We start from the raw sequence: 10,429 nt of genomic DNA, 5'->3' as shown, positions 1-10,429 counted from the left end.
TCTGCGGATGCTAAGCCTTATCTGGATATTATCCGATATCCGGGCTATCCTCGGATAGGATTATTATCCGCCTAACTAGATAGGATAATTTATCCTTGACAAGTCTGAACATCTATAGTTGCTGAATGCACGGGCCTCATCGCCTGTAAAATCTGAGTCAGCCGCTGATTCAGCCACACAAAACGAACCGTGGATATACTATTGATAAGGTCTTCTTAAGCTTCTCTTTTTTCACCGTTACACCTTGTCTGTTAAACGAACTCCCTTAGCTCGATTCGTGCGCGCTCTGGCATCACGATATGGCACGATGTGACCTTTGCTACGATTTGAGGAAGAAAGATGTAGACGATCCGAGGCTGGCGGCGGAGATGACTGCTGAACAACTTCTCAATGTAGAGAAAATCAGCTCATGCGACATATGCTCTTTTATCGTTGAAGGGATTCGGCATTTCGAGGATGCGTCTTGGTCTTTGAAAAGGGATGTATCGCGTGTATATGTGTACGCTTTATCGAGCAGAGGCGACAGTCTGACGGTTGAGTTGTACTTTCGCACAGACAGATCGAAGCTTGTCCTAGAGTTTTACCATACTAACGGTGAGCTACCAGGTTATTTCCTATGCTTTTTGACAGATATGCCATTCGAAGCTCTTTAGAATTATTGCAGGGGGACGTCTAGTAACTAAGCGCGAATTGTCAGCTGATCTAAGTTCCAGATCAGAAGCCATGCTGGGAAGCCATTCGGAGACGGTCTCCTGTGACTGGCTTTCCTGTGCTGTCGAATGGTGTGCGATGGGTCAAATCCATTCTCGAAGAATGTCGGTGTCAGCACCCCTCGTGCGCGATCATACAGGAGCCACTACTTCCTAAGAGAACCTTGTACCTGGAAAGACTGAATAATGGAGATATATGTGTAAAGCTTCGCAAGCACAAGAACGAGAGAGACCGTTACATTGCACTTTCTCACTGTTGGGGTTCTTCTCCGGCATGCACCACAACATCCAAAAATATCAAGGCGTATCAACAAAGCGTGCCGTGGGAAGCTTTGCCGACCACCTTCCGGGATGCTATCATCTTTACACTGGAACTTGAAGTTCATCATCTTTGGGTCGATTCTTTGTGTATCATCCAAGAAAATGCAAAAGATTGGGAAGTCGAGTCTTCGAGAATGGCCGATGTCTATCAGAACGCGTATCTCACGCTTGCGGCGACCGCAGCTAGTAATGGGAGTGAGGGGTGCTTTTCTGTGAAACGCAAATCAGTCAAAGAAGTTCAATTACACCTGAAAAATGGAGATTGTAGTATAATGGTCCGCGAAAAGGTTAAACACTGGCGAGCTCGGTCTACAAATGTGTCGATGCAGCCCTTCCCGTTACTTACGCGTGGTTGGGTTTTGCAAGAACGGTATTTGTCGCCAAGAACACTGCATTTCTGCTTGCAGGAGCTAGTCTGGGAATGTTTGGGGGATTTAACTTGCGAGTGTGGTGGAATTCTGGCGGATTGTGATCCATTGGAACGGCTGCACCTCGTTGCCGATATAACCGAGCCCATCAACCCACAGCACAATCAACCAATCATCGATAAAAAAAATCATGCCTACGACCAGGCTGTTGACGGCCAAAATCTTGATGTAGATGTCCCTGTCTGGAATCACGCTGGCCTGGAGAACGACTATATCGCCGAGGGAAAGTTTGTAATAACTCCCTCAAATCCCGAGCCGAACGCAGAAATAGCCTTGGGAAGAGATCATAAAAGACTCTGCAGCTGGAAACATGCCAAAGAGAAGTTAATCGCATCGACAGAGCGTATTAGGAGAAGAAGTCCAAACTCTAATCGTGAACTGGGAAGGAGCCGGTCTACAAATGAGGGGTTCAGACATTCGCCGAGAAGCTCAATTAGAACCCACAGATTGAGCCAAAACTCGCTGATTTCAGGTGTTGATCACTTGGACGTGGTATGGCCCTCAATCCATTCTTATGAAAATACTATTGCTGTGAAAAAGATGCCGCCATATCTGGAGCACGTGTCAGACCAGTGGCACAGCATTGTGGAGCAGTACACCTCCCTTAAGTTGTCCAAAGAGACCGACCGCTTACCCGCGTTGTCGGGTCTAGCAATGAGGGCATCTTCGATCTTGGGCACATACTCTTGTGGCTTGTGGCTCAACACAATCACTAACGATCTTCTATGGAGAGTTCCTCTGCTAGAGCACGGATACGGAAGGCCCACAAAATTTACTGGTCCGTCATGGTCCTGGGCTTCAGTGAATGGACCTGTTGCATATTGGAATGATCTCGATGATGAACACGATGACGACGAGATTGACAGGCTTCGATATAATACACAAACTCTGGGGACTTGGCTCGAGCGAAACGAAGCTAAGCAGGCCCTTCAACGGCGGCTGCAAGAACGAGCTGCGCGTCGAAGAGCACCAGACCTGCAGGCAGAGTGCGACATCACCCTTGCAGGGGAAAATCCTTTCGGCGAGGTGAATTCAGGCCGCCTAAGAATCACAGGATTCATACGCGGCGCGAAGTTGCTATACGTCAACCAGTATGGATCAGCTAAATCGACAATTGCTGACAGGCATGACCCGTTGAGGTATCGATTATGCATACAAGCCACCTCATCGCCTTTCTGGAATAAGCGTAGCTTGGATCTAGAGCTACCTTTTTTTGCAGACCACATTTTGAGTGACGGCCCAGAAGCAGTGTTAGAGGGTGACTTGATAACTTTGCTTCAAATCCGCTACAACATCGGTCTAGTTTTGAGATTGACTGGAATTAAAGGGGAGTATCGACGGATTGGCATTGCGAGGCAGTCTAGTGGGTATCTTACACTGTATGGCCTAAATTGGATGTCGGGTAGCTCACAGCACGTTCTGACAATTGTATGAGTAACGGTGAATGCAGCTGGGGGGTTGCTCTGCTGTTCTGCTTAGTCTAACTTAGTTTGGCTCAAAATACTGTGACCCAAGCGTGAGTCTCCATCCAAGGAGCTAAGAGGACAGATGGTACCTCCGTGACCAGCATAGTCTGGCATTTAAAGCTGTGAAACGACTCCCGCCGTTTTCGGCGGCATATGCCACCCTTTTCATAGGGCATTGCCGACAGTGGTTTGTCTGTATAGTGCAACAAGTATCTATTAACAACTTCGTGGCAAAATCACAGCGGTTCAGTTAAGATGTCACGTATGAATGATACATAGGATTTACTGCCCAGAGAGGGAGAGCGCACGAGTCGTGCTCAAACGCGAGCCTCAGAGCTTCACAGTTTGACACGAGTCGCGCTGGAAAGTCAGAGCTAACATCGTTAATTACAGCTAGACTACTTTCGGCCTGCCTATATAGTCAGCGAGTGGATCCCCTTATTTGTCAATCCCAGCTGGTGAGCATTGAACCATTATAACAGCACTGTTGCTTTTTAGATTCTATCGCCTTGCTCGGAATAGAATCATTATACATTTATCCGCAACCTAATAGTTTTTTGGTAGAATACACGAACTTTTCAGCGCATCTGAGGCTGTTTTAAGTTACGCTCTCGTGCTCCGCTCAAGGTGGATAATGGTATTGTACGGTAAGCAGTACCTATTCCCAAAAGATATCAAGGATAAATGGACTGTATAACTGAAGACTACTATTCCGAAAACACCTATGCTTCTAGCTTGTTGTTGGGAATGTTGTGCTGAAAAACAATAGCGTGTTCTCGTCACGGAGTGTTTCTCTCCACGCAGTGATGGACATTAAGCGCCGACCAAAACACATTTCTCGATTCGCAAAATCGAGAATTCGATATTCTAGTACCGTGAGCCTATCGCGTATGCTTGGGACGGCATGAGTGGAAATTCCTTGGCAAAGTTAGTCATGCCAATTATCCGCATCCGTATGCCAGGTTTCGCCCTGCAAATTATTGGTGCAGCTTCATGAACACACGTAGAATAGCATCTATGTAGTGTTGTAGGTAGACTTTGCCAATCCATACAAGGGTTGTCCGGACTCTCTCACCAGACAAGGATGTATCTATAGGGCATACAAGCACCGTACAGGCGTTTTGATAACCGATGACTCCCTTACGCCACGCTCCAGAAGTAACTCGTAACACCTAGAGACAAGAACTCTCGTAATTGTACGAGGTATTTTACAAAGAAAGTCGTATCGTATATACAAACAATGCAGTACCATAGAAAAAAGGACAGAACTGTGATTGTACAAGGGCGAAAGGAGCTTGATCACAATGCGGCCCATTCGACGACCTCGAGAGCAAGCATGACCAGAATAAGTGTCGACGGGAGGATCCTAAAAAGTATGAGCATTTAACACTTGTGGGATAAGTTTCCAAACATACCAGATGACATAACTCTGGAAGAGCAGTTCTGACATTGCTCCCATGTAGACGTTATTGATCTGGCAGATCTGAGCTAGCTGCAGTGCACTCGGAGCACCTGTAAGGAGGAAGCATACGATAACGAATATTGGGTCATCTAGTATGCTGACTGGGATATACTTTGCAGTAAGAGCTAAGATAGGAGCCATAATGATGGTGGGGAGAAGCATGCGGCTGACTAGCGAAGCAATAAGGAGGTTTCTCTCCTCCTTTGGATCATCCATCGAGTGAGTGTCATCTTTGGGAAGAGTATTGCGGGCAAGATTAGCACCCAGAACGACCAGGATGAGAGGGACTGCCACGCCTCCACTTTGGCTGACTGCACGTGTGACCGAGTTGCTGAGGAAGGTTCCTGGATCGAAGAACATGTGCTGGACAGGCGGAAATGATGCTACCAATATTGCAGCCAACATGGCCCACAACGGTGGGTTCATAAATTCCCAGCATCCTTTCAAAAACCGAGACGTCATTGAATAGGCCTTGGCAAAAACCTTTTGCACAGACTGGGGAAGGGAGTTGAACGCTTTGCCTGATGCACCACAAACGCCGTTCCCCGCGGACTTGAAGAGCTGCCTGACAACCCGCTTGAAGCGCATCCACCAACCTGCTGGCCCCCTGGGGGTAGCCTCATTGTCAGGTGACAAATTCGGATCTGGAAATGTGCTGATATGACCGATAGATTCTTGGCGATCTCCACTGCGCCCAGCTAGGTTTCCAGGCCCTTTGGTGACAATGTTTCCGTTCGTAGGCGTAGGAAGAATTCCAGGAGCGGAAACAGCGTCTTGGTTTTCTGAAATGGAGTTAGACGAGGATGAAGAGGATGATGAAAATGATGAAGCATAGTTGAGGCGTGTCTGAGGCGAGATGCTTCCAGACTCATAATCAGAGTGGAAGTCGTCGGAGGCTTGGAGGAGCCCTTCCGCCTCACCATCACTATATTCACCACGCTCCAGGCTGCTGTTTCTACCTGCTTCCTCCTCGTAGGCTTCTGGTGGAGCGAGAAGCACGTTGAAACCCCAAGTCCACCGTAAGAGCTGCCCAAGTTGTTGGAAGATCAAGAGGTATAGAATACCACGGGCAGCAACTTCGTCGTCGTTATCGCCGGGTATCCGATCCCAATGAAGACCTGACAGTGTTTTCGATAAGGAAATGACGAGGGAAATAGGTAGTGAGTTGGAGTTGCCGAAGACCTGCGAAGATCAGCAACAATTATATGTAGACAATAGTTCTAGCGACTTACTGCCATGGCAATAACGAAGTTTTTAGGTCGCTTCTTGAACTGGAAGACTCGCGAAATGGCGATGGAAGACAGGTAGGAGACTAGTAACTGTATAAGGAAGATGAGAGGAATGACGCCCAATTCAACAAATTTCTCGGCTGTCAGCTGCGAGGCCAGCTTGGTGAAAACTGTAAAAGGGAATTCTTAGTACTGGTAATTCGCCTAGTGGAAGATGCGTACTTACTCAGACATGGTGTAAATAGCTGCGTGTTGAGGTTCGCAACGAACTTTTGGGCTTCTGCATCGAACATGCCTGACCTTGCCACGATATAACCCGGAAGACTTACGCAAACGACTTCAAGCACAGCTTCAAAGACGAGTAGTATGAGATGGGCGAAGTCCGGGTGCGATGAATGCACTAGATGAGGCTTTTTGAAGACATCCATGAAGCCATTGCCACCACAGAGAGGGTCGGGAGCCATGCTAGCGAAAGTCGGCGCGGTGCCGGTCTCCAGAGTCCGCAGCCGCAAAGATGAGAGACCTTCGAAGTAAGGCATTTTGGCTCTGCTTTATAACTCGAAAGTACGATGCCTAGTCGCTCTCGCCGGGTGTTCCTGAAGCACGAGCTGTTTGGTCTTGGCCTCACTGCGTCAGAAAGGGGTCGGCTATTGTAATCAAAGGAAAGAACAAGGAGAGGGAACAAGATCAGAGCGGACCGCTACATTTAGAGGAATGCGAGAGCAGATGGGGAGTTGACAAGGTTTTTTATGGCCAAGTCCGCGATTCGCAATATCTAGGGTAGGTGGTGTTGGCCAAAAAAGTAAACACGCGGCTGTTTCGGTAGTAGCGTGGGTGTGAGGCACGTCAGAGCCTGCAGAAAACCTGGGCTCTTTGAAGGTGCAGCCACAAGGCCTGAGCGGCATCAGACGGTCAAGCACCCTGGCGCTATCAAAATTCCGCTAGAGAGTCGGCGATGGGTAGAGATGGGCAACTTGGAAGAGAGCAGCGGAGGCCGAATTCCCCTAAATGCTCTGCAGGCCCAGAGCCTTTCTATCCAAGAATCCTGAGACCTTCACTCTCGATGTCCTGCGAAACCCACGCTCTGAAATCTGCTGTGCTGTCGCCACCGGATTGAATCCATCGAACGATCTAGCCAGTGCCCATATACGAGCTCTACCAAGCCCTGGGCACGGCCAATGGGCCAAGTCCTTCCCTCTTGGCCAGCCACCTCGCAACCAACAATTTGTACCTAGCAGGCTGCTCGAGCATGTCAATTCTCTAAAACCTGGTCATAGACATATTATTACCGCCCTCTTATCCCCTTTCCCTGAAAGGCTGCGGACATTTTGTCTTCGCAATACACAGGGTCGATCGCGGACATTGGCATTGACACTGCCAGTGATTTCACGGCGGAACCGCCAACTGCGCGACAACGTCAGATCCTCGTTCGTGCACCGCCACCGCCCTCCACCTCGGACTGTTTCTCTGAGGAGATACCAACTTCAAAACCGACTCTTTGTCATTGTTAACTACTGCTTTGGATTCTGACCTCTGCGCCCCCGCACCCCGCCAAATCTTCACTACCCACAGCCTTCCGCCATAGCGGCAGCTGGAGGAACCTCCCAGCACCATGGCCTCTACTCCAGAAGACGAATTCGACATAGAATCTCCCCTCGAATCCCCGCCAATCTCCCCCGACCTCTCCTCAGATGCACCCTCACCTACGTCGAACTATCACCTTGGCGCCCCACGCCCAGCATTTCGTTCAGTCTCCGCATCCGCATCTACATCTAGCATGAATACCTCTTCAACGCCTCTAGGAACACTCAATGCTGCAAGGAACGTGAGGCCTCAAGCGCCCACAATATCTAGCCGGGGTAGTGGTTTGAATGTGTCGCAGGACATTCTTGCCAGGATACAGGCTGTACACCTAAACCGGCAAGGTGCACCGCCGGCAAATAATCTACGGCAACAAACGGGCACACCAGTAGGGCCGCAGGGAATCCCAGCAGGCTCTGGGCAAATCTCTGGTGGCCCGATGGCTGGTAGCCTTCTCTCGTCTGCCGCGGGAAAACCGCTCATTATGGGCCCAGGCGGCATACCCTCAAACTTTAGACTTCCTGGTAGTCCTGGAACAAAACCTTCCATGACGAACTTTCAGTCTGCACCAGCTGTACCTGGCCTAAGGATCGGTGGAGGAATGAAGCCTTCGCTTGCAGAAAAGCGCGGCCAGATGCTGCCTGGAGGGCTACCTGGGGGGCTCCCTGGTGCATTACCCAGTGGAACTCCGGCTCCCGGTGGAAGGAAGAGACCTGGGCTAAAGCTTTCACAAATCAACGGTGACCTACCTAGTGGAGAAGCACAAAACCCCCCTATCAAACCTCAGGGGACTATGTTGGACAAATACGCAGAATACATAGACACGAAAACTGGGAGTCTAAAATTCAAGGACAAGGCAGTAATCAATGCTGAAGGAGTAAAATTTTCAAGTGGCAGCAGCTTTGACATATCATTGGACGAGGTTGACACTCTAGATGAGCTTGGGAAGGGTAATTATGGCACAGTATACAAAGTTAGACACAGCAGGCCACGGATGAGGAGACCAGGCCAAGGCTTAGCTGGAAACAAAGCAGTACCTCCTTCACCTACCTGGAAAGCTTCCACTGAGCTCAAGGATGAGTCCAGTCCAACCTCCGCAAAACCAATTGGTGGAACTGGCGTCATAATGGCAATGAAAGAGATTCGACTAGAACTCGACGACGCCAAGTTTGCGGCCATAATCATGGAGCTTGACATTCTACATCGTTGTACATCACCTTTCATTGTCGACTTTTACGGCGCATTTTTCCAGGAAGGAGCCGTTTACATTTGCATGGAGTTCATGGACGGCGGCTCGATAGATAAGTTGTATGGAGATGGCATACCTGAGGGCGTACTCCGCAAGATCACATTGGCAACAACAATGGGACTGAAATCACTAAAAGAAGAGCACAACATCATTCATAGGGATGTGAAGCCCACTAACATCCTCATGAACACGAAGGGACAGGTCAAGATTTGCGATTTTGGCGTGAGCGGCAATCTTGTTGCGAGCATTGCTAAGACTAACATTGGATGTCAAAGCTACATGGCGCCGGAGCGGATATCTTCTGGTGGCATAGCTCAAGCGGGTGCAAATCCTGGTGGCGGGACCTATAGCGTACAAAGTGATATATGGAGTCTCGGTTTAACCATCATCGAATGTGCAATGGGCCGGTATCCTTATCCCCCAGAAACTTACAACAATATTTTCAGCCAGCTCAGCGTAAGTTTACCCCGTTTGGACAACTCGTTGATTCTCCCACTTTTCTGACCCAACAAATAGGCTATCGTCGATGGAGAACCCCCAGACCTTCCCCAGGAAGGTTTCTCGGAGGCCGCACGGAACTTCGTACGCGGCTGTCTTAACAAAATTCCAAATCTTCGCCCCAACTACGCCATGCTACTTCAACATGCATGGCTTGCTCCTCTGGTCAAGCCTGCGACCATAATGGAAGATGATGAAGAGGAAGAAGATATCACTGTTGACGATGCAGCATCCCTTGGCTCTGCTGGTTCAAGAGGTTCGATAGATTCGGACGAGCGAAATACTGTCTCGGACAAGGAAGTCGCCGAGTGGGTCAAGGCTGCTCTCGAAAAGCGGAAGAATGGAACCCTGGGGAAGGGTAGAAACACTGAGAAGCCACCGCTACATGCAGCTCCGCTAGACGCTATGTCAAGTCCCTCACGTGAAAATGTGAATGGCGCTCCTTCTCCACAGCCTGCAGCTGGTGAAGTTGCGAGCTGACTAAAGCTGTTGGAAGCTAGACAAAATTGTTGGACGGTATTTGAGCATGGCTGAGATTTTACATATCATTCCCCCTTGGTCTCCGGTGCATCATCTTCTTTGTAACTCTTTCTTACTTTGCCCTCGCTCATTAGATCAATAGCGCTGTTGATGGAATGAGCCTCATACTTTTACTCTTGTTCCTAGTTCCCTACGAGAAACATGTGGCTTATCACACACGGCGCTTGGGTCGGCCTTTGGGCCTTTGGGTGGAATCTTCTAGTTTTCCTTTCAACAAAGTTTAGCAGATACGTAGGCCAGGCCTTATGAAGGCATGAGATACGCAGAAATGAATATCAGGAATTACTCACATTCTCTTTGCCTCGTCCTCATTTGTCGTCAGTGAATCTGTCTCCGACTAAGCTTAGGGGCGAGCGAGCCTTGCGCGGAGCTCTACACGAAGCTCTGTAAAACTCTACTCAAGACTCTTCTTAAAACCCTATATAACGTAAGGAAGGAAAAGGTAAGGAACGAGGTAGTTATATAGGGGTGAGGCTTGGTAGATGCTCGTGCAGAGGCTCGATTTATGGGTTAAACACAGCTTCTACCATAGTCACAACTCATGCGTAACGCTTACCTTGCTGGGTTGCTCACCGCCCATATGCCCTAGGAAATAAACTAACGCCCGGTAGTTGCATGGAGTAATAGTTTGAAGGGAGTATCAATGCATTGATTCCGCAAAAAGGGGCGTGTGACCAACATCAATAGGCTCTCGATATTCCTTTGAGTTAACCACGAAGGTTCTATCTAAGAGAGTGCTGGTGTTTTTGTTGGTAAGGGAGGGGGTTGGGGCATCCACAGAAGCTTCCTGATATCACGTGTTCCTCGCTTAGATAGCAAATGGGTAGTTTATTTTTGTCACCTGGTAGAGGCTTGACAGGGGGCACAAAGACCCTTGAAGCTAGGAAAAACCCTCCGCCTTTGTCTTACAATTGAAAATAAAAATGTGGAAACATTTAGTTATGT

At 48.8% G+C, this 10,429-nt stretch overlaps 3 protein-coding genes across 3 annotated transcripts; 2 read left to right on the top strand and 1 right to left on the bottom strand.

Moving 5' to 3' along the window:
* Positions 1-814: 814 nt before the first annotated feature.
* On the top strand, positions 815-2,260 carry K441DRAFT_522499 (HET-domain-containing protein; the record flags this gene model as incomplete). Its single annotated transcript, XM_067642149.1, has 3 exons — positions 815-1,267; positions 1,361-1,478; positions 2,028-2,260. Coding segments are annotated over 3 exons (804 nt in total), but the record flags the coding sequence as incomplete, so codon positions are not given.
* A 1,964-nt stretch (positions 2,261-4,224) lies between these two features.
* Positions 4,225-6,155, bottom strand: K441DRAFT_679159 (auxin efflux carrier superfamily protein-like protein; the record flags this gene model as incomplete). The annotated part of the gene is made up of 4 exons (XM_067651231.1): positions 4,225-4,291; positions 4,341-5,569; positions 5,620-5,786; positions 5,843-6,155. The coding sequence occupies 4 exons, from the start codon at positions 6,153-6,155 to the stop codon at positions 4,225-4,227; spliced, it is 1,776 nt and encodes a 591-aa protein (XP_067501761.1).
* A 1,073-nt stretch (positions 6,156-7,228) lies between these two features.
* On the top strand, positions 7,229-9,424 carry K441DRAFT_688529 (kinase-like protein; the record flags this gene model as incomplete). The annotated part of the gene is made up of 2 exons (XM_067652199.1): positions 7,229-8,902; positions 8,963-9,424. 2 exons carry the CDS (start codon positions 7,229-7,231, stop codon positions 9,422-9,424), a joined length of 2,136 nt encoding a protein of 711 aa, XP_067501760.1.
* Between the last annotated feature and the right edge of the window lie 1,005 nt (positions 9,425-10,429).

Source organism: Cenococcum geophilum, assembly GCF_001692895.1.
Source record: "Cenococcum geophilum 1.58 unplaced genomic scaffold K441scaffold_33, whole genome shotgun sequence".
NCBI classification, from domain to species: Eukaryota; Fungi; Ascomycota; class Dothideomycetes; order Gloniales; family Gloniaceae; genus Cenococcum; species Cenococcum geophilum.
The sequence above is the reverse complement of the archived record's forward strand: the minus strand, read 5'-3'. Positions and strand labels throughout refer to the sequence as shown.